This window comes from Carettochelys insculpta, chromosome 23 (assembly GCF_033958435.1).
Source record: "Carettochelys insculpta isolate YL-2023 chromosome 23, ASM3395843v1, whole genome shotgun sequence".
In the NCBI taxonomy this organism is placed as follows: Eukaryota; Metazoa; Chordata; order Testudines; family Carettochelyidae; genus Carettochelys; species Carettochelys insculpta.
Window position 1 is genome coordinate 22,429,481 of NC_134159.1, and position 23,461 is coordinate 22,452,941.

At 47.2% G+C, this 23,461-nt stretch overlaps 2 protein-coding genes across 8 annotated transcripts in view; one reads left to right on the top strand and one right to left on the bottom strand.

The window, feature by feature from the left end:
- Positions 1-22,819, top strand: ZBTB48 (zinc finger and BTB domain containing 48). 6 transcript variants are annotated; one of them, XM_075018001.1, is made up of 13 exons: positions 1-369; positions 2,211-3,020; positions 5,104-5,397; positions 6,877-7,634; positions 8,753-9,033; positions 10,776-10,887; positions 11,795-11,887; positions 12,519-12,605; positions 12,941-13,095; positions 13,808-13,944; positions 14,938-15,102; positions 15,815-15,903; positions 16,868-22,819. In XM_075018001.1, exons 3-13 carry the CDS (start codon positions 5,364-5,366, stop codon positions 17,162-17,164), a joined length of 2,208 nt encoding a protein of 735 aa, XP_074874102.1. In that variant the 5' UTR covers positions 1-369; positions 2,211-3,020; positions 5,104-5,363; the 3' UTR covers positions 17,165-22,819. The 6 variants fall into 6 exon arrangements, with proteins under 6 accessions (XP_074874102.1, XP_074874105.1, XP_074874106.1 ...); XM_075018004.1 differs by having other exon boundaries at positions 6,877-7,610; XM_075018005.1 differs by having other exon boundaries at positions 6,877-7,607.
- The window catches only part of KLHL21 (kelch like family member 21), a 16,778-nt gene continuing 13,005 nt past the window's right edge, over positions 19,689-23,461 (bottom strand). The window contains exon 5 of one of the 2 annotated variants that reach the window (XM_075018008.1): positions 19,689-23,345. In XM_075018008.1, coding sequence (XP_074874109.1) covers positions 23,052-23,345 — 294 coding nt within the window. In that variant the 3' untranslated portion in view covers positions 19,689-23,051. The remainder of the gene's footprint in view (positions 23,346-23,461) is intronic. The other variant, XM_075018009.1, reaches the window with a different exon arrangement.

Sequence of the window (23,461 nt, forward strand, 5' to 3'; positions counted from 1 at the left end):
ACCAACGTGGGGATCCGGGCAGTTGGACTCAACCTTGAAGACACCTAGATAGTTGCTGTCTTGGCTGGCAGACATACGTTGATTCAATCAGGCCTTCTGCCACATGGTCCACCTGTCAAGTTACCGACATTACTGCCCTGCCAGGGCCCTCGCTGGAGTGCTTGTTGGGAAGGGAGAGGCCCTCAGCAGTTCTTTCCAAAGACGCAGAGTAGCTCTGTTCGGGGACAGCAAGATTCTGCCCAGAACTGCAACCCAAGGGCAGGTTCACCTCACCACAGCGCTGACTCCACCTCTGGACCATGAACCGTTGCTTTGAAAGGCTCTTCCAGGGCTGAACGTTTGGTGGTTGCTGACAGGAACCCATGTCTGGTAAGTACAGACCCCTGCATGTGCTGCTCTAGCACAGGTCCGAGGTCCTGCAGTACTGGGTCAGTAACGGGAGATGGGGCGTTCAGTCAGAAACTCCAGCCGGCATGGATCTCCCTGGCTGATTTCAGGCCAGGTGTCAGGTGCTATTCATAGAAATGTTCCCATGCAGTTCAGGGAGCAGATTCTCGTGCCCGGGGACTGCGTGCTGGAAGCCTGGCCCTCCCTCAAGGCTGACATTTCCCTGCGCTCTGCATACACCAAACCACATCAGGAGCAGCCATGGCCCTAAGAACACTGTGCTCACCCGTGCAAGAGGAAGAGACAAGTTTGTGTTCTTAATTGGGGGAAACGCATTTGTCTATAACCAAAGTATCAGAGGGGTAGCTGAGTTAGTCTGTATCGTCAAGAACAACAAGAAGTCCTGTGGCACCTTATAGACTAACAGATATTTTGGAGCATAAGCTTACGTGGGCAGAGATCCGCTTCGTCAGATGCAAACCTTCCTCTGAAACCCCCCGCATGCATCTGACGAAGCGAGTCTGCCCACGAAAGCTTATGCTGCAAAATATCTCTTGGTCTGTAAGATGCCACAGGACTTCTTCTTGCTCTATAACCAAAGTGTCACTTTCATACGTGGGAACACCCGTGTTCCAGGTGTTCAGCAATGAATCTATCAAACTCCTGCTACGATCCTACGGGAATGGAAGTAACGAGGCTACCCTGCATGAAGTGGTAACACTTTTCTTCTGTCCAACTTCTGGGATTTCATCTCTGGAGGGGACAACAACCTATCCCTGCACTCAATGGAGTCAGTACCCAGTCTACTGACACACCCCCGTGGCAGGCAAGCTACAGTTTAACAGAGGGAGCACGACCCCCTGAATCATTGTCAGAATCAGACTCTCCCATATTGTGACAGCTAGAGCGTATGCCCTCTCCTCCAACAGTGCATCAAACCCCAGAGCCTGTCACCCCACAAGTGAGGTGGCTCTGGCCCAGTGCAGAGTGCCAGCAAAGCAGCTGACAAACCAAAATACAAGCAACTTGCAACATAGCAGTGCAAAACTTTGGGAAGTTACCCCATGTTAGTCAGCCAGGGTCAAACACCTTCTTAAGCCAGCCCTGGGTGGATGGGGAGCAGGGCCTCAGGATAGGCTGCCTGCAGTTTATTTCCCCTGGTAAATCACAGCCACTCCCTCCCCAAGGCACTGGTCACAGGTTAAAGGACAGGCAGGAAAAAGAGAAAGCAGTGCCCATTTGTCTTTTAATCACAGAGGATTTTATCTGTGAGACAGTCACATGCTGGTGCTGCACGATAACGCAACCCTTCTCAGCAAGGGGACAGCACCTGCATGAGGAATATGAGCCCAGCAAGTGGAGCTAGGGGTTGCCCCGTGTTTCAGATGCAGAGGACGGGTTTCATTTCCTGGGGTGCCATTTCTTCTAATTCCTGGCAGTTTCTAACTGTTCCTGTCAGACCTGTTTGCACTCCTTCTTGGAGCTCCTGGGTCACTGGCCTCTCTGTGGTGGGGACAAGTCCAGACACCTTCCATAACAGAGATCCTTGCACTTGTCTCCCAGCTTGCTGTGAGCCCATAAGATGTTCCAGGCCCAGATAACTATGTTTAGGGCCCCAAATGTCTCAATATAAAGAGGTATCTGGGGCTGTCCTCTGCAGCGCTGCACTCAGACATGGACTCGAGCCAGTCAATGAAGGCAAACGTACCCGGGGAAGTTCGGCTAAAAACTAGTAAGGCCTGGCAGGAGGCTGGGAAGGGGAAGGAACAGTGTGTGCAACCTTCTGTCAGTCAAAGTGGGCTTAACTAAAGCTTCCCTTCCAGGAGAAGGAAGGGCTGGCAGCAGGAGGGCCTAGGCCAAGGCCAGCCTCCTCTCAAGACTCCTGGATTTGGGGCAAACTCCAGCAAGGGACCACACATGTTGAGCCTTACAGACAGAGGGGACTAGCTGCTACTTTCTGCTGGAGAGTGAACTCTGCTACGCACACAGGGAACGAGGGGGCCATTGCATGACAGTAGTAAGAACCCACTGTGCATTCTCTCTGCATGCGCCAGGGTCAGCTGCCTGACTCACACCAGCGCAATGCTGTGCACGCCTCTCAGCTCCCACTGGCGAGAGGGGGTGAACCTGGCCCATCACTCTTATGACGCCACGAGGAGAGAAGCCAAAGGGCCTGGTCAAGAAGATGAGGCTGGATCAGATCATGAACACAACAAGCAGCTACAGAAGCTCACGGACAAAGAGCCTCTGCAGCAGCAGCAGCCTCTTCCCCCTCCACAGAAAGCCAGCGTGGCAGGAGCAGAGAGAAGACACCTGACCCTGTGCCCAGCAATGTGGAGAGTGAGTGCCCATCTCTGTCTCTGCACCCAGCTCTCCCGGAGAGGAAAGGGTCCTCATCCTGGATTTTCCTGGTGTTAATACAAGAGCTCCACAACTCACTTAGCCTATGCAGAGCATCTTCTCCTGCTCAAAGCTCTGTGTTCTTAGTGGTGCTCTCCTCTTTACTGTGCGGTAGCTCTTCTTCAGTGCCCCCGAAACAGGCTTTGCAGCAGACTGGAAGGATGGACTGGATGCAAACTGACTCCTTCATTGCAAAACAGGGTTTGAAGATGTGCCCTGGAGGAGTTTACATGGTAAGTTTTCCAGAGAACACCAACCAGGAAGGCCCCATCATGGGACAGGTAAACTTCAGTGGGGCAGCTTCAATAAGGGTCCAAACATTCAGAGGTTTGTCTGACCCCACTGGCTCTGGCTTTGCAGGTGATAGTACTGAGTCAGCAGCAGCCTCTCAAGATTTTGGTATTTGCCAAAAGGTAGGACTTGCACAGGCTGCAAACACAGCACTGAGAATGATGCATGCAGATGTTCTCAGCTTCCAGATACTGGTTTAGTCTGTGTCAGAGCTGACTTTGGTTTCCTCTGACCGCCTGGTCCAGCTCCCAGCATAGCCTCCAGTGTCAGAGAGACACAACTCAGTACTTTTAAGTAAAAAATGGTACCAAAAGTTACCGCCTTCTGTGCAAGTGAAAAGTTCTGCTCTCCCTGTGGCTGAGGGAGACAGTGACACACAAGAACAACAAGAAGACTTGTGGCACCTTATAGACTAACAGATATTTTGGAGCATAAGCTTTCGTGGGCAAAGACCCGCTTCATCAGATGCATGAGTGGGGGTGGTGGTGGTTTCAGAGGGGTATTTAAAGAGTGGGGTCCCAGTAAAAGGGAGAGCCAGAGCTGACAAGGTCTATAAAGCAAGGTGGAAATGGCCCAGTATCAACAGTACTTATCAAAAGAGGAAAAAACAAGTCAGATCAGAAAGGTGGATGTGAGCCTTTGTCAGAGTCTAATAGGGAGCTATTAGCACCCAAACCAGAGAAACTCTCTTTGTAAGATGCGAGCCACTCCCAGTCTCTGTTTAATCCATGGCTAATGTAGTCAAATTTGCAAATAAATTGCAACTCAGAGATTTCTCTCTCCATTTGATTTTTAAAAAATTTTTGTTTCAAAACTGTCACCCTTAAATCTCCCACTGAGTGTCCTTGAGAGATTGAAGTGTTCCCCCACAGGTTTCTGTACATTACCGTTCCTGATGTCTGATTTATGTCCATTTATTCTTTTACATAGAGACTGTCCAGTTTGGCCAATGTGAATTGCAGTGGGGCATGGCTGGCACATGATGGCATATATTATATTAGTAGATGTGCAGGTGAAAGAGCCCCTGATGGTAGGGTTGGTGTTAGGTCCTGTGATGATGTCACTGGTGTAGATATGTGAGCAGAGATGGCAGCGAGGACCATTGCAGAGGCTGCTTCCAGGCCTAGAGCCATTGGCTGGTGATTTGTAGTGGCTGGTGAGGATTTGTTTAAGGTTGGCGGCTGTCTGTAGGTGAGGACAGACCTGCCTCCCAAGGTCTGTGAGAGTGAAAGATCATTGTTCAGGATGGGTTGCAGATCACTCATGATGCGCTGGAGAGGCCTTAGGTAGGGGCTGTATGTGATGGTCAGTGGTGTTCTTTTGTTATCCTTGCGAGGCCTGTCTTGTAGCAGGTGGCTTCTGGGTACCCGTCTGGCTCTATCAATCTGTTTCCTCGCTTCCTTAGGTGGGTATTGTAGTTTGAGGAAAGCTTGGTAAAGGTCTTGTAGATGTCTCTGTCTGATGGATCAGAGCAAATACAGTTGTACCTTAGTGCCTGGCTGTGACACACATGGTGAACACAGTGTGAGACTTGGGCATTCACTTGTTCAACCCAGCTGGAGTGCTTCAAAAGAGAAGGCCTATGCCTCCAGAAGCAGCATTTACATACAAGTTGAACCTTATAGTCCAGACTTAACTTGTCCAGCACCATATGTGGTCCAGCACCACCATGGGTGCTCCTGGGTTGGAGCATTCATGGGAAAAACTGAGCTGCTTGTTCAGCAATGTCTCCCATGCCCTCCCAGAGCTTCTGGAGTGCCATCAATAGCTCATGTGAGGCCTTCAAGCTCAGTAAAGGAATGGGGATGGGGGGGGACACTTGGGGAGAAAGGTAGGCTAGCTGCGGAGGCCAGCAGCAACAGAGGGTCTGGCACCGATCTCCCCTGGTCTGGCAAATTCCCTGGTTCAGGACTGGTCAGTTCTTGAGGGTACCAGACCAGGGAGGTACAACCTGTACTTGACAGCATGTCTGTATGTGATGCTGCTGTATTGTCTTCAGGGACATGTGTGATGTATTCTCAACAGGTCTCCATTTCGAAGCTCCAGCTCCCAGTAAATGGATGACTGACCCCAAGGCTGCTAGAACGAGACAGGCTGCAAATTTTCTCTACTGGACCACGTTCTGTGATTCCCACGTGTTAAGTAGCACCGTCCTCAGCAAACAGCCCTCCTAACCTCGATGGGCCTAGTCTTGGAGCCAGGTGTGACTCAGTCTGACATAGGCTAGGCCACCCCGGCCGAACAGCTGCAGGGGTTCTGCAATAGCAACAAGCTCATTGCATGGGATGATAGGTAAAATGAGGAGTCCTCGTAACAAAGGTAACAGCCCCTGTCCAGTCACAATGCTCAGCAAGCAGGGTGATCTGAGTCCTTGTCTGTTAAGCTGTCACTGCCACCTGTCGCTACAGAGACAGCCCTGGGCTGGACCCCAGCAGCAGGTTGTTACCCAGTGTCATTGGCTGCCAGAGTCTATCGAAAGCAACTGCTAACGACTAGAGCCCTGAGTGATACAAACTGTTACCTGCGCCTGCACCCATCCTACCCACCACCCCACGGCCTGGCGCGGCCCCCACCTCCCCACCCCACTGATCCCACCCCACGGCCTGGCGCTGCCCCCACCTCCCCACCCCACTGATCCCACCCCACGGCCTGGCGCGGCCCCCACCTCCCCACCCCACTGATCCCACCCCACGGCCTGGCGCTGCCCCCACCTCCCCACCCCACTGATCCCACCCCACGGCCTGGCGCGGCCCCCACCTCCCCACCCCACTGATCCCACCCCACGGCCTGGCGCGGCCCCCACCTCCCCACCCCACTGATCCCACCCCACGGCCTGGCGCTGCCCCCACCTCCCCACCCCACTGATCCCACCCCACGGCCTGGCGCTGCCCCCACTGATCCCACCCCACGGCCTGGCGCGGCCCCCACCTCCCCACCCCACGGCCTGGCGCGGTCCCCACCTCCCCACTGATCCCACCCCACTGATCCCACCCCACGGCCTGGCGCTGCCCCGCCCCGGCACTCACAGGCGGCCCCGCCTCGCCCCGCGTCGTCACGTCCGGCGCTTCCCGAAGATGGCGGCGGCCCGCGGCCTGGGCCGCCGGCGGCGGTAGTCGCGCTCGCTCCGTGTGGGGCCCGCGGGCGGCTGCGCTCCCCGCCCGGCGCAGGTGGGGCCCGGCCCGAGGAGGGGCGGGGGTGCTCGGGGTGGGCTGGGGACGGGGGTGCTCGGGCCGGGCCGGGCCGGGCCGGGCCGGGCCGGGCCGGGGAGGGGAGGAGGGGGGGTGCTCGGGCCGGGGAGGGGAGGAGGGGGGGGTGCTCGGGTCGGGCCGGGCCGGGGAGGGGAGGAGGGGGGGTGCTCGGGTCGGGTCGGGCCGGGCCGGGCCGGGGAGGGGGGGGGGTGCTCGGGCCGGGGAGGGGAGGAGGGGGGGGTGCTCGGGTCGGGTCGGGCCGGGGAGGGGAGGAGGGGGGGTGCTCGGGTCGGGTCGGGCCGGGGAGGGGAGGAGGGGGGGTGCTCGGGTCGGGCCGGGGAGGAGGGGGGGTGCTCGGGCCGGGGAGGGGAGGAGGGGGGGGTGCTCGGGCCGGGGAGGGGGAGGGGTGCTCGCGGTGGGCTGGGGACGGGGCTGCTCGGGCCGGGCCGCATTGGCTGGGCTCCGTGTCTCTCCCGGGGCAGGCTGGGGGAGACCCGTCCCCCGGGCGTACCCAACTGGCGGGCTGAGGGCTGGGCCGGAGGGGGGGCGGCTCCTGGGGAGTGTGACATGGAGCCCCCAAGGGCCGCTTTCTTCTCTGCCTCCCCGACAGCCCTGGCTCCAGCTCTCGCCTGCCCCCGGACCATGGATGGCTCCTTTGTGCAGCACAGTGTCCGCGTCCTGCAGGAGCTGAACAAGCAGCGTGAGAAGGGCCAGTACTGTGATGCCACCCTGGACGTGGGTGGCCTGGTGTTCAAAGCCCACTGGAGCGTCCTGGCTTGCTGCAGCTGCTTCTTCCAGAGTTTGTACGGAGATGGAGCCTCCAGCAGCATCATTCTCCCAGACAGCTTCGCAGAGATCTTTGAGCTCCTGCTGGACTTCTTCTACACTGGACACCTCGCGCTTACCTCAGAGAACCGGGAGAAGGTGCTTGTTGCTGCCAGGGAGCTTTGTGTCCCTGAAGCTGTGGAGTTGTGCCAGAGTTTCACACCAAAATGCTTTGATGGCAGTGATCTAAACAACCATTGCCTTTGTGCAAAAGGCCTTAGGGAGGATGTCAATGGTCACTTAAAGGAGCCAGCAGACTCAGATGGAGAAGAAGCTGTCAAAGCAGTGTCTAAATCTAACATAACTAATGAAGCCAGTCCCAGCAGCTGCACTAGGAGAGCCAAGCTAGCCCAGGGACCAAGCGGGAGCCCACTTCTTCTTAGGGAAAGGCTTAAAAGAGCTGCTAAAGCAAATGCCCTGAGCAATTCAGGTGAAGTAAAGAACACCCAGGAATGTAAAGAACTAAAGAGGCCACCTAAAAGAGGAGGCACCGAAGACCAAGGCGTCAGCAATGAGGTGGTGTGTGGAGCATGTCCTAATAAGGTTTCTTTTATGAACTAAGACACTATTTGCCTTAGAAGTAAAGCTTTAAAGTTAAGCAGTGAGAGACTTGCTTCTGAAAACTGTCAAGCACATAGGGTCTGTCTGCTAATCTTCTCAATAGAATATGTGTAATAAAAAGGCAAGGATGATAGTTTAAGCACAGGAGGTGGATGCAGAAGTCAGTTTCTGATTCTGCCACAGAATTGCTGTGTGTTCTTGAGCATGTCACTTAACCTTTGTGGACCTCTGTCTTTCACCCCTCCCATTTTTAAAGGGGAGTCGGGTTGATGTATGTCTCAGGCACACTGAGACTTAATTGGCTATCTGTAACTATTTTGAGCTCCACAAATAGAAGTATTACACAGTGCAAAGTAGTCAGTGTTTTTCGTATTAATTGAGTTGTTTTCCTGGAGCAAAGACTTAGCACCTGCAATTCTTAATGAAGGTGTATTCAGAAAGGAAGAAAATGGATATCTTAAATTAAAGATGTGCTTTAGATCAAAGACTGGATAAAAGTCAATTATGACACTTTAAGGGCAAGAACTTCAGATTCACTAAAAAGAAATGCTTCCTTGTATAGTGTATATTGACCCTTTGGAAATCAGTATTGCAGGAGGCTAATGAGACAAACACTGTGGCTGGAGTTTGAAGAGGGCTGGGTAACTGATGGCTAATGACTATTTCTATACAGCTAAGACAATAGGTTTAGTATGTTTGCAAAGACAGGGAATTATTTCAGTGTACAGCAACACTAGAGCTTAGTTAGAATGTAAGAATCAAACCAGCCAGGAAGCAACTTGTGTCAAAAGAGATGCAGAGATGCTTTTCCGGAAAGGTGCGTTCAGGGCCGTGAGGGCTATCTTAAAGCACTGGAACGAGCTAAACGCATCCAGATGACTAGAGTCAGTCTTTGTCTCTTGGCGTATTGGAGATGTTCTTAGTCGAATCCGTGGAGCTTTAGTTATACTTTCCTGAAAGCTTCTTATTGTCAGTAATGCTGTCTACAAGCTCCAGAATTTAGATAACTTGCTTGATGGTGCAGTACCACTGTAGATACAGTTTCTTGTTCTGTCCAAGGATTCACTGAGATATTGTAATGGCTCCCTGTTCCATCACAGTGGGAAATGCAGGTTGTTGAAGTCTCTGATGACATAGCAGCAGAAGATTATGGAGGAGTCCATGAGGAGACAGGTGAAGATTACATTCCTGAGAAAAAGACCCTGAGGACCAAAAAGAAATCCAATTTGGCAAAAAAGTTTAGCAGTTCGGAGTCAGCGGGGACTGCTGGGCTGCTAGAGGCTGGGACTCCTGGGAGCAGAAAAGGTACAGCTGTGCCAGTTGAATGCCCCACATGTCATAAAACCTTCCTCAGCAAATATTACCTAAAAGTGCACAACAGGTAAACATTCTGATTTTTATTCCTGTACTTTACTCCTAGTAAGAGGATCCTGTGCCCTAGCTGGCTTCCAGTGGGGCTGGGTTGTGCAGATCAAGTACTGGAGTGCTGAGCAGCTGAACTTGAGCTCATTTCTGAACTTAAACACACAGGGTTAGGTTGTGAAATAATAGTACTGTGAGACCTGAGAGACTAGTCCATGCCTGTAGGAGTCTCGCACCTGGCCATCGAACGCTTCAGTCCCAGCATGAGAACCTCTTGAGGTACTGAGAAGCTTTGATAGTGCAGGTACTTAGCCCTGACATTTCCCATCTGCCTTGTTTTGTTTCACTGGATTATGATTTCCTGTTTGGAGGTGGCCAGGGCAGATCCCAGCAAGGCTCTCCATTTACCTTTTGGCATAGTGATCCTTTCAGCACTGACTAGGCTTTGAACTCAGCCAGCTGCTAGGCCTTATAATGGGCTGTATTAGTGTGTGTGAAATAGCTTGAAGGTTTGAGTAAGTAATATATCTCAAATCTGGGCTGGGGGTCAGCGCAGCTCAACAGAAGTAACTGCGTCTCAGTAAAGGGGCTGTTTCAGGCAACTGGGAGTAGCTCTCTGCAAGAGCAGAGGAACTACTACAGGCTGAACCTCTCTTGTCCAGCACCCTTGAAACCTGACTGGTGTCAGATGAGAGAATTTTCCAGACAATGGGAGATCAACATTTTCTAGCATGTTGTCAAAACTTTCAGTGCTTACTGGGCTCTTAGAAGACATGTAGGGGCAAATTACAGCTAAATAAGGGCACAGAACACTGGGAGCCAGGACTGGTAGCTGTAAACAAACTTCATGGGACCACAGGAAACTTGGTCACACCCATGATGAGTGGTTGTGTGGCTAACTAAAATCATGTCAGATTATGGAGTTTGTCAGGTGAAAGAGTTCCGGATGAGAGAGGTTCAGCCTGTACCTGTTAATTTGGTCAGGCTCTGCACATGGAGCTGCCAGGACTTGCTTTTCGTTCAACCCTAGATTCAGAGGGTGAATGGAGCCCTTAGCTATCACAAGAGAAGCAGGAGGAGGGAGGCCCCGGTTGGTTCTTGAAAATGCAGGCACAGCTCTGTGAGCTGCCTTAGGTTCACAGGTCAGCATTTCGTATTTCAAACTGGAGGCTGTTGGTGGGGGACAGAGCATGACTGAGATGATGGCTTTCTTCTGGGAATGCTGGGGGGAGCATTCTGCTGAAGTGTCTTAGTGAACTGATGCTCCAAAATACAATGGGAGCAGCAGACTTGTCTTCCTAAAGACAGCCTTCAGGAGGGCACCTGAGATCGCTCTAACTTTGGAGTTTAAGCTGTATTCTCATAACTTTGACCATGGCTAATGTGTTGGTGTGAACATTATTTCACTGTTCAAAAGCTTAATTGTTTTATTTTCCCATCAAATAGCTTGCTGCAAATGAGCAGGTCTTCTCTGCTCTCTTTTAAACTAGGTGATGATGGTGAGTGTTAACTTAGAAACGACATTGAATCTAGTGAAGGTCCCGTTAGGAACACCTATCGCACCACAGGACAGATTTGATTAATTGTGAAAATAACTAATTGTCAGAGTCTGCTCTCCAATGTAACTCAGTCAAGACTATTAGCATCCTGGCTGTCACCTGGGAACCTGTTTTGTGAATGGCTCCCTCACAGGTCCCAGGGAACTATTTCCTTTGGCTGTTAAAGATTGAGAATGACATTCTCTTTTTGTATTCCTTTTAGGAAACACACTGGAGAAAAGCCATTTGAATGTTCCAAATGTGGTAAATGTTATTTTAGGAAGGAGAATCTGCTGGAGCATGAAGCTAGGAACTGTATGAACCGTTCGGAGCAGGTATTTTCTGGGAACTGGCAAGGGAGGAGCAGGAACCAGCAGCTGTTAAACTGTTAAAGCAGCAGCACAAACACAGCATGTCCACACCTACTTGCTTTGTTCAGTTCTTGCCTGAAGCAGTAACCTGAGCTGTCTATCCAGAGAATTCTCTTGTGTGGCCAGGCACTCAGAGTTTGGGTCCAGATTCAATACTGGGGGGCTGGAAGAAAATAACTTCTGTTTAAACTGAGTTTCTACAGAGTGGGCTATTATGTGCATTTGTGTTTAGTGCACTGTTGGCCCTTTTCTGCTGATGGGAAATTTAGCACAAATGCAGACTTGTTTAGAGAAGAATGCTGCCCTCTGGCAACCCAAGGCCATCTCACCAGGAAGTAAACACAGGGCATAGCGATAAAGCCTCATATTAAATCCCTTGAGTTTGGCCATTTCACTGGGTACCTGTTAACATGAGCAGAATTAGATCCTCCCTGCAGCCTCCTATTTATCCAGACCCAAGATCGACCTGAGCCACTGATATTCAAAACATGAAACTACCTCCTCTATTCGCTCTCTCTTGCTGCTGTCTGCTAACTGAGCTTCCTCCTGAAGGACTGACCAGGCTGGTGTGGGCCTCGCACAGTGATTTGCAGCAAGAAAGCATGGACGGATGTAGCGTGTATAGTTATCAATTTGCTGTAGTTTGGCATTTAGGATAAAGATGACATATTTCCAGGTCACATGCCAACAGTTCCCTAGCCAAACTCCCAAATTGAAGAGTATGGATTCTGATAGGCATCTGATTCCTATGCCAGCTTCTTGTTTAATCTTCCATTCCTTTTCCTGTGTCCTTCCTTTCTTGCCTGCAGGAGAAGAGCTGCTTCTGTAGTGAAGGGTCTCCCTGAATTTCCTCCTTTTGTGTGTCTTTCAGGTTTTCACCTGTTCAGTCTGTCAGGAGATATTTAAGAGGCGAATGGAATTACGGTTGCACATGGTGTCACACACAGGGGAAATGCCTTATAAGGTGAGTGCAGCACACCCTTGAAAATTCCTGGGAATGACTGAGTAGCCATCATGAAAAGAAAGAGGGGCATGTGAGCAAGGATGCCTTTCTATTCTGGGGTCCAGGGATTGGCCACACCCGACCAGGCCTTGCACTGAGAGCGTGCACCACCTTGTGGCAGTGAGCCAAGGCATGTGGGCTGGTGCTGTGGACAGGCATGGGTCACCGGGTTACTGGTTACCCCTGAACTCTGGAATGCTGTTTTGGTTTATTCCCTTTTATGGCAGTTGCATTTATTCTGAGTCTGAGAATTAATCCCACCAAGCCCTTCTTCCTGTCGCCAGACCACAAATGTGCTCCACATCTTAGTCTCCTTGATAAAGGGCATGTGCCTGTTAGTAAAAGGGAACATGTAGCACAGAGCCCAAGGATTATAGCCTGAGTGTGGGTGCCAAGGAGGGTGCACTTGGGGCAGGGGGCTTGCGTGCGATTACATGATATAAACAAGCGGGAAGTCATTAGGGAAAGATTGCATTGCATCTTTTCTCTTCTTTTTGCTAGGCCAAATCCCTTTGGCCACACCGAACACTTCTAACTCACAGTAAGTGCTCTGGAAATGGCCAGAGGCTGACTCTTGTCTCATGTATTTTAGTGTTCCTCCTGTGTACAGCAATTCATGCAGAAGAAGGATCTTCAGAGCCATATGATCAAGTTACATGGTGCTCCAAAACCCCATGCGGTAAGGTGGGGTGTGCAGCATTGACATTTTTGGGGTAAACCACAGAACCCTGCATTATTACTGAGGGGGAGGGATGTAAGGGCCAGCGGTATGGGGCAGCTTCATCTAGTCCTAGTTTGGGGGCATGCCAGACAAAGAGCATCGGCTGGGCTGGCTCTGTAATTTAGAGGCTGGCAGTCCCTAACCCTCATTTGGAGAATACCTGTGTCTAACAGAGGCAGACCTGGGCCTTGCTTTTGCTCTTGGCTCTGTTCTCTGGGAAGCCAGTTCCCTGAGCATGTGACAGAGCTTCTGCTCTTGGCCTCTGATCCTAACTCCTCTCTATGGATCTGTAGTGCTCTGCCTGCTCCAAATGCTTCCTGTCTCGAACGGAGTTGCGCCTGCATGAAGCATTCAAGCACCGTGGAGAGAAACTTTTTGTCTGTGAGGAGTGTGGGCACAGGGCTTCAAGTCGCAATGGCTTACAGATGCATATCAAAGCTAAACACAGGTAATGTGCTGGGGAAGAAAGAACAGTTATCCCCTGGGTCACAAGCATATGCACAACCTTCACCCGCTTCCCCCATCAGGGACCAGCCCTGCAGCAGCCAGGAGATAACTTAGGCCGGACTGGGATAGGCATTAACTCCCCTCCTGGCCCTGTTTGTCTTTGCCTTGGAGGGCAGATTGTAAAGGCTCCTTCAGAAATAGTACTATGAAAGGCCAGTACATGGTTCTGTAAGAGCTGGTCAGCACTGCCTCTTCCTCCAGAGGTGTAACTTACCCATGTGCTCTTTGAAGTTTGTGTGACTTCAGTTGGCTCCGTCTGTTCATTGTCTTTGGAAGCTGATCAGGTTGTTGCTGGATTTGGCTTCGGTGTGTTGTCTAGGTCACTGACACATTTCAGTGGTTTTCTTCATGCCTCCCCCTCACGTATGGGCTCTCTAACCCTAGCTGAAATGTCTGAGGGCTAAGAAACTCTGGCTTCTGGTCTTTGTACCTACACATTGGCTAGGACATAATCCCAATTCTTTGGCCTCTGTAAGGCCATCTGTTTTGAGAAAGGTTTGAAAGAAGACTTAATTCCGGAACAGCTCTGTCGGCTGCTTTCACTCCAAGGGTCTCACCCTTCTAATGAAGAGATGGACTTGGAGTTGTTCCTTCAGGCAAAGAAGCTCTTCAGGATGGGAACGTGCTGACCATGGCTCTCACTGTCCTTCTAGGAATGAGCGTCCCTATGTGTGTGAGTTCTGCCATCACGCCTTCACCCAGAAAGCCAACCTCAACATGCACCTCCGCACACACACGGGCGAGAAACCGTTCCAGTGCCACCTCTGTGGGAAGACATTCAGAACACAAGGTATAGACGCAGGATCCTTACTGCTTTGCAAGTTGGCTGTTCTAGTCCTTGGAGAGCTGCACGCCTTGGTGAACATTCTTCCACTGCTGGGGCCCAAGCACTGAATGGGTTGGTCTTACCTGGACCCCTGAGAGTTACCTGAGTAGGGGTGTTTTAGGCCCATTTGGCACTCCTCTCACAGCATCAGTACTGGACACCATCAGAGGAAGCTCATAGGAGGCAAACCCTAGGGAGAGGTAATTCTTTCCTGTCCCCTTTGGGTGCATACTATGTAATACTGTCTCTGGAATAAGAAAAGGAAAACAGAAGCTAAAAATATTCAACAGCTGGAAAGAAGGGAGAAGGGGCCTGTGGGAGCCAGACAGTATGAGGGACAGCTACCAGTAAACATGCTGGGAAATAGCAACTAAGAAGAGTTGGATCCCCCTTCATGCCCTTCTGGATGTTGAGGTTCCAGAAGGGAAAAGGTATCCCACTGGTTTTAGAGCTAAAAGCTATATATTAGAAGTGTTTTTTTAAGTAAAACTTCCAGATGTTTTCCAGGCATGAGCTATGTCCTCTGCTCAAAGTTGACCACCAAGTCATGGCAATGCAAAAATAGATTTTATAGACCTATCCCAGCACCTTAATATTGTCTGCAGATTTTTGCAGATGTTACATATTTCTGACCAATTCTGTCCTTTTAAAAATACAGTATTTACCTCCCCCTCAAATTTGTCCCTGCAAGGAGGTCCACAAGTTACTGCATGAAGCTCACAGATTAACATATTTCACTGAGCATCCCCTTTTAAGCCTGGACACTGTGTAAGGAAGAGACCAACCAGTCTTCTCCACACCCTTAAGTGGAACTATAAGATCAGTGAATTCCCATTTGCAGCTTTTCTAAAAACAGGATGAAAGTACCTGAGTAGGAAGAGTTAAGAAATGACAGCCACTCTATGGTAAATGTTTCAGTGCATACATGATAAGTTTCCTGTTTTTCATCTGTGTTAGCAAGTTTGGATAAGCACAACCGTACGCACACTGGTGAACGCCCCTTCAGCTGTGAGTTCTGTGATCAGAGGTTCACAGAGAAAGGGCCCCTTCTGAGGCACATTGCTAGCAGGCATCAGGAAGGAAGGCCACACTTCTGCCAGATCTGTGGGAAAACATTCAAAGGTAATGTATATTACAGCCATGCTACTGAATCCTCCTGTGCATGTCTCTAATTTGCCTTGAACTTCTTTGTTTTAAGTCAAAGTGACCATGCAAGTGCTAGTCTGGCAATTTTGACAGCTTGTGTGCTGTGGCAATTGGAAGCAAATGTCTGTTCTCCAATTCTTAACAAAACTCTTTGCAGAACAGAAGAGGAGCCAGAATTTGTGTTTTTCTAGCATGAGTCTCTTGCAGGGACTCATGTCCTTTGCTGATGCAATATTCAGCAGCACTGCATTAGTGAAAGCAAAGCAACACTCAGGCAGGAAGTAGAAAGAACACTTCTGCTTCAAGCTTTCCTGGGACTTGGCTTTAGCACAGCTCTACCTAAAAGAATCTCTTTCCCACCATGCCCTGAAATAGCAGGGTTGTCACCAATGTTCCCTCCAATCCATGTGCAGAACAAATTTGGTGTGCACGGAGGTATGTACAAGGGTACGTCACAAATAGAAACAAAACCTTGTGGGGGGCACTCTGCTAATCAGCTGTATACTTTGGACTCTCCCAAGTGGCTGCACAAGCACCCAGCTTACAGGAAACATGGATTGTTCTTTGCCCTAATAACAGTTCCAGTGTAGTTCAGGCCTATTATTATTTAAGTCAAGGATTCTTTGTTGTAGTGTTCAGACCATAAACAGGTTACCATGGCTAATAGTTTCTAATTTTCCCTTCTCAGCTGTTGAACAGTTGCGTGTCCATGTTCGCAGACACAAAGGAGTGAGGAAGTTTGAATGTACTGAATGTGGTTACAAGTTCACCCGCCAGGTATGGGATTTTCCTAAGCCCCTTTGAGTCTCTAGTTTCGCATTTGCACATCCAAGAAAGAGAAGAGGGGACAGAATTAGTCTTAAAGTGCTGTGTTTCTTTGTGAGGGAAACAGAGGTCCTGCACAGAAGCGTGTTCACTTTCTATTGCAGACAGGAATGAAGCAGAGTAGTACGTGGAGTAGCTGAGCTGCTAAGCCTGGGGTGAAAAGGGAAATACCAGTCTGTACACTGCTCCTTTGACCAAATTTTCCCTCAGTAACACTACCACAATCTCATTTATGAAAACCCAAGTCCTTTGAGGTTGGATGCAGGGGGAGCAAAGGAAGAAATTTTTGTGGACAGGCGACACATCAGATGTAGATAAACCCCCGAGAAAGAGAAGAACGCTTTAATGAATATTTGAAGCAAACATAGTAAGAAATCAGGTCACAAAGCCTAAATCTAATGTGACATTAGGCTGCTGCTTTTTGCTCACAGCTTGGGTAATGACTGTGATAGAAGATAAATTAATGAGTAGCTTACAAAATTTCAAAAATGGGACTTTTTCCTACTAGCTGTATCTGCTGTTCCCTCTCCAGAGCTAGAATTCTGCATTGTGACCACAGTGTGGTACTGCTCTGCTGCCCTTAAGAAAAGATTCAGATACTACTTCTCTTTTACAGAGAAAGTGTTGGTAGGCAGAAGACTCAAAGAGCTGCCTTATCTTTGTCTGCTTTCCTATTGCTGTTTTTCCCTTTCCTGTAGGCTTCTGGGAGGAAGGGGTCTAGTCTACCACAGTTGTGAATTCAGTCTTCCTGTTTCCCTACATGCGCTCTCCACCCTTGTACTAACTAGACTCAAGTGTTGCAGCAAATTTTTACACCCCCAGTATTCCTGGTGCTTGGGCCTCACTCCTCACCGAGAGGGGACTGTCTTGTGCATGTTTTAGCTTGGTAATGATGGACTTTGCTTTTCTTTTAAAGGCCCACTTGAGGCGTCACATGGAGATTCACGACAGGGTTGAAAACTACAACCCCCGTCAGAGAAAGCTGCGGAACCTAATAATTGAGGATGAAAAAGCTGTTGTGGTAGCACTCCAGCCCCCACATGAATTAGAGGTGGGGTCAGCAGAAGTTGTTGTGGAATCCCTCTCACACAGCTCCCTGGCTGAGGAGATCCCTGTACAGAGACTCTGTTCAAATGAGACCTTCTCCATGACAGATGCTATTGAACAATCTCTTATCATTACTACGACGATCCCTGAAGATTGTGAAACATAGCACTTATGTCCTTGTACATACCTTCCCCCCTGAAATAAATAAAATGCAGTGTTAGATTGGACCGTTCACACAAGGGCTTGCTGTTTGTGTTTTGTAGCCTGTGTTCTCAAATTCCACTTTCTTTTATTTAAGATAATTTTGTACTGAAATTGAACAGTTTCTGATTTGGTGCTGAGCTGGTAGAGGGGCTAGACAATCAGAAAAGTAACTGATAGTATTAGTTTTTGATTCCCTTATGGGTGTTGCAAATATACAGCCTTTACTCGATTTTTTTTTCAGAAAAATTAAGATTTGTTTTGGAGAAAAGTACAACCCCCTCCCCCTGATATTCCTCCAGCTCTGTGGCAAAAATAAGACTGCCTCCCTTAAACCATCCTTCCAGTAGGTTTCAGTTTGATATAATGAAACCTCTTCACTCCTTCCAACAATCAAACTTAATCTTAGCTGCCATAGTGGTCACAGCTTGTATACAAGTCCATGGATCTTGGTCTTGCTAGGGCAGTACTCATGCAGATATGTTAAAGTCTGGCTTTACAAAGCCCACTACTGTGAAAATCCCAGCCTTACTGACAAATACAGGAACACCTGAAAGAGCAGATGTGTGAAAGCTCTGAGCTCTCTCGCTCTAGTCTCTTCATGAGTGAGTTTGCTTCTCACCCGGAGTAATGCAGTAGGACTCCTAAATGTTCTCTAGGGAGAGAGGAGCTCAGTGCTTGTTAAATGCGATTGTGTAACTATTCCACGCCTGCAGCACTTTTTTAGCCAGGCTGGGGCCAGGATAGAGAGAAAGTGTGGGAGGCACTATTTGTTGAACTGACTTCTTCTGGTGAGAGAGAGAGAGAGAGAGGGGCTAACACAGAGGTATGAGTACCTTCCTCACCTTGTCTCTCACCCTTACTCTAAAGACAACTCCTCAGCCATCTTAAGTTTTTGTTTGACTTGGAATCCTACACAAGCAAGGACCTCGATCCTATACTAAAGCTACAAGTTGCCATTTTGGCCAGAGGAGATTCAGCATAGTAAAGAGACGGCTGCCTGCAGAGAGGTACTGTCCCTCTCCCTACTGCTGACAAACCCTTCTGGGACTTCACACTCCTCATTTTGGACTGTTACCATCATTACTCCTAAACTGTGTTGGTTGAGTTACAGAAGGGAGTAAGCTGCCTCATGGTAGACAAGGCACAAACTACAGGCTTAGCTCATTAAGCATCCTTAGAAAACATCTTAGAATGGACTTGGCACTACAACTGTTTGCTCCAGACAAGGGCACTTTGAATTGTCTTGACATAAGTCTTCAATTTCTTTAAAACAGGTGACTGCATGATTTACTATTTCCTTCACATGCTCATGCTTTTAAACTCACTATCGTGTGCATATGAGAACAGCTGAGATGACAAGTTATCATACCTCTAGCAAGAGTGAGTTACTAATTCCAACCATAATGGGAATAAGGGGCAAAAATGGACATCCACACAAAAAGCCAGTTCTCAGCTGTTTAACAGTCAGGGTTGGAGGCTGATGAGCAACTTTGCAATCTAGCAGTTCTTTGTCTATATGGCTTGTATCAGTTTTTTACAATAGAGGGCTGTCAGACTTTAAGGACTATCTCTGTCCTTTAACACTACAGCTGTTGACAAAGCACCAAACTTTAAGATTCAGGTTCTTCAGTAAGAGCTTTACTGATACAATCACCTGGAATGCAGAATTTCAAAAACTGCTTCTTGAATCCCTTGGTACCTTCCACCAAAATCTTTTGCAGACAGTGGCTGAAGGTTGCTTTGATTTAGTTTTAAGAAGTGTGTCACTGCACATTAGTTCAACCAAGTTATGCTGGAGTATTTCACACCTAGATAGAGAACACCAACTCTTTTCCAGGGTTTTCTCTCAATTGACATGCAGTAGCTTTGCCCCTTAACCTGATTTTCTGGTTATTGTAAAAGTGCCACTCTGAACACAATTACCCAACTCACTTAAAGTGGCACCATATATGGCAGCAAGACATAAGTGCAGTATTAGCACTCAGCTTGTGACAGCCACACAATATATTTTAGCATAGTTCATTTGTGATAGGAAAGCGGGAAGCGAGTGGTGCAAAAATGGGTTTTGTTAAAACAGTATATTCAGCGAGTAAGGCAGCTTGAGAAAGACCTCCTAGATCATACTTCCTGTGTGGGGCAAGTAAGACTACTCTTCAATGTTTGACAAATAGTGTATGCAGGCAGAGCCATGTTATGCATCTTAACCCTTCCAGACCTAGAACTCTCTGCAGTCACAGAGCTGAACAAAACATTTACAATTAACATGTTTTATTTAGCTTGATCACATGTCAATAAAGCTTAAAAATAAGAGTATGAGAATAAACATGTCAATGTAAAATGCCTTTGCTTCAAATGGTGTTTGAATGGTATTTAAAAGTTTGGACACAATGAAAGTCTACAAACAAGTAATAAACACAAAAGGTATGATTACCTGGCTGCTTCTGGAACTTCAAGATGACAGTTCAGCAGAAAGCACTGCAGTATGATAATGTTATATACATAAATACTTTAATAATTCAGCATAAATACTTTACTATTCTACTATGCAAATTAAGTTATATTAAACACCACCACATAGGCAGCAGTGCGCCACATCTTAAGGGGGACTTGAACACTTGTCTTAAAATAATTGCACCCTACTGAGGATCAGTCATGTTTACCACTTCTATTATAACTGCACAGGCTCAGTGGAAAAGTGACTGACTTGAGGTTTCAGTTTAATTTTTGTGGGACAAATTACTCATTGCCCTGATGATCTATAGCCAGAGGTGAAAAAATTGCACCAATTCACTCTACAAAAGACATCTGTGCAAGAAAACAGGAAAAATGCGTCCTGTATCTTAACATAAGCATGAAAACACAGGAGCCAGAAATGACCACAGAGGGGCAGCCCTGTTAGTCTGTATCTTCATAAAACAAAAAAGCAGTCATGTAGCACTTTAAACACTGACAAAATAATTTATTAGGTGATGAGTTCTGATGGAGCAGCTCCACTTCTTCAGATCAGTCTTTAAAGTGCTACATGACTCCTTTTTTGTTTGGAACTAGAAATGAGTACATAATTTATATATTCAGCAACACAAATACCTTTATAGAGCTGAAAACCTCAAATAAGAAGGTACTCCACATTCTTGCTTCCTTACCAACCAACCAAACTAAGGGAGAAGGTTTCATATTAGTTACTATAAAATCTGCAATACTAAAAGCCTGACTGACACAACTAAATGGTCCATTCATTGGTATTCCCAACTCTTCGCATTTCATTCATTCAAGCTGGTTGTACTTCCAAAGGTCAAAGTGCAACATCCCACTCTACGCTCCTTTGCCTAATACAGATAGAGTGCCATCATCTTCTTCAGCCATCTGTTGCCAGCAGTGATGTTCATGACATGAAGCTTTAGCAAGAGGTTATGGAGCAGGACCCCTAGGACTCCCCTGCAACATGCACATAAGTTTCCAATATAAAACAGATGTTTGTCAAACCTATCAAGTTCATTTATGTGGTATCTTTGTTCTACCCACTGTGGAGTTTTGGTGGACTGAAGTCCGCTAACACAATCTAGTTGTTCCATAATCCTGTCACAAGTTAAATTCTGATAAGACCCTGTCAAATAACCTATCAAAGTTTCAAAGTTAATCTAGTTCAGGAAGAAGCTAGAATTCATCGAGATCAGGAAGAATCTCTGCTCAAAATATGCAACAGAGAGGAAGTGTTCCAGAGAGTACAAACTCAAGCTGCAGAAAATGCTTCATATTTTGGGAACCTCAGACACCTCAGTGAGTTAGGATATCCTACTGCATCTTGTAAATGAAGAAACTTAAAGCATGTGTGAATTGAACATCTGGGTTTGTCATGTGTAAATGAAGTTTAAATTCATGTATTTTTCCACTGAGAAAGTGCACAGTTACACCCTTACCGCTGTTTCACTTCTTCATTCTTTCCTAAGGGACATTAATGCTCATTTTCAGCTAAACTATACTGCTTTTTGAAATTTAAGAGATTTGTAGGAACAGTCAGACAGTACAGCAAGGAATTAGCATGAAACTACTTCTTCCATTTAAATGTGCTTGCTTGGGTTAAATACAGGAAATAAATTTAAGCCTGCCAAATCACTTCAGTAAGTGTGAAAGTAAAACTTACTTATTACCAAAGATGACAATAGAGATAAACACAAATTAGTCTCAATGCACTAACTAAAGGCCCTGATTGACATTTACCAACTGTTCAAAAATGTCAACAGCTGCTTTATATTATTTTGATGAATGTGTCAAATTTCAGGTGTAATAACCAGGTTAGAAGGTTCTATCATTCAAATTGATCCATTTATGAATCATAAATTTTCCTTAGCCACCATTCTTTATCAAATGTTTGAAGCCAGCCAAAATTACTTTTCTATATACCAAATGACTAATAAATCATTTTGCTCAAATCTACTAGACATTTCCCAAGGAAACTCTTTTACATTTCCTCCCTTTAAATACGTTCTCTCCTAAAAATTACTATGCTGATCTATTGCCTTGGCATCTAAATAGTGAAAATCTGCATTTTACAGCGTCTCCAACAACTACCAAGGATGTATCTGCTTAAACTAGCACAAATTCTGCCACTGTTGATAAAAAAAAAAGTCAAGCTGAAGTCTTCAGAGCTTATGGAAAAATCAACAACGACAAATAACCTCACTAGACAAGAACATACTGCAGAGACTTCTCTGCCAAGTTCAACTGCAGGTTAAATAGTTAGATATATACAGAAATGTTATCCAAATGTGAATGTTGATGGAAGAGGATATTCTTCTCCAAGAGATCTTTGCCATGAGTTTCTACCCCTAAAATTTCTCCCCACTCTTCCTCTCAGATGGAGGTTAGCTTAAAAACTGATATCTATTGGACATTTCACTCCCTCTAGGTTTGTGAATGTGAATCATTTTTAAAGTGGAAACTTCTAAGGAAACATTTTCCTAGCAACTACCAATAAAAGTGCAAGCTTCTTGGGTAATGATTATTCTGTATGATGTTACAGTGCTGTAATCATTTTTAAAAATTAATTGATCATACCCTAAAGATTGCAGGAGGGGAAATTTCAAATATCGTGACTTATGTATACTTGGAGCTTTATATGCCACTGCAATGTAACAGGTTCTTCATGAAACTATGAAGAATAACTGACATTTATGCTGGGTGTTCATATAATAAGGGATGGATGTTTATATCCCCATATTTGGGCATCTATTATGAATGTACAATTTGAGAGTGGAAAAGTTTTCCCTCAGACCATAGTGGCAAGGCCCTGGGTAAAATGTCTATCTTCCTCTGGAGCACTAAGTAGACCACTTGATCTGGAGGCATCTCTTATCAAATCAATCTCTCATCTTTCAGGTTTCCTTTGGTGTTAAAGAACTTTGGTCCTCCCTAGCTTGTGTTTCCATAACTCCCCTTCCCCCCGTCTTATGCTCCCGCCCTTCCCCCGGCAAGAAAAAAAAACGCTGTTTGATCAAAAGCTACACAATGCTGCCTGGAAGAGTACTGGTGGTGCTTGAGTAACAAGTGATTTTTTAAAAATACCTGTTTTCTCCACAGTTATCTCGCAGCTTTTCTGTGGCTAATGCTGCACCTTCTTCACCGACAGAAAAGTGCTGTGGGACAATTCACCCAAAGAGGCCTCTAACTTTCTGCCAACTATGTGCCTACAACAGCACATTAATCTTTCAGGATTCTTACTTCTCCCCTACTTGCAATTTTTAATCAATCCATTCAGTTTCCAAGCACCAGTTTGCCTCCTGCCCTCCTACAAAGTGACACTGGTTATTTGTAATCAATTCACTGCAAGCCCCAAAGAAGTTTTTCTACTGTTAACGTAATTCATTCAGATTCTGACTATGAAGATTCTGGCGCTGCCTGTTTAGGTTAATGGCATTATCCAGAGCGATACTGTTGTCTTCTTGTGTTGTTTGTGGCATGAATTGTCGGAATATGCTAACGCTTCCATGCCAGAAGGTGGGTTCAGGCAGCCGGCCCACTATGCTCCACGTTCGAGTTTCTGGATCATACGCTTCCAGCACGTCGGACAGTTCAAATGTGTTATCATAGCCACCGGAGACATAGAGCTTCCCACCAAGCACAGCCAAGCTTCCTCCAACATGAACCTATAATTAAAGTATGTATTATTAGAGAGAACCACCCTGGCTTAACCAGGAGATTTTCAGACCTACAACTTCAAGTCACATAAAAAGTGGAAAAAGCTAGTTTAAATTATGAAGCA

Coding starts and splice junctions, on each gene's coding strand:
- ZBTB48 (XM_075018001.1), top strand. CDS start 5,364: ATGATAGGTAAAATGAGGAGTCCTCGTAACAAAG. Junction 9,034..10,775: donor TACCTAAAAGTGCACAACAG/GTAAACATTCTG, acceptor TATTCCTTTTAG/GAAACACACTGGAGAAAAGC. Junction 11,888..12,518: donor CAGGGGAAATGCCTTATAAG/GTGAGTGCAGCA, acceptor CATGTATTTTAG/TGTTCCTCCTGTGTACAGCA.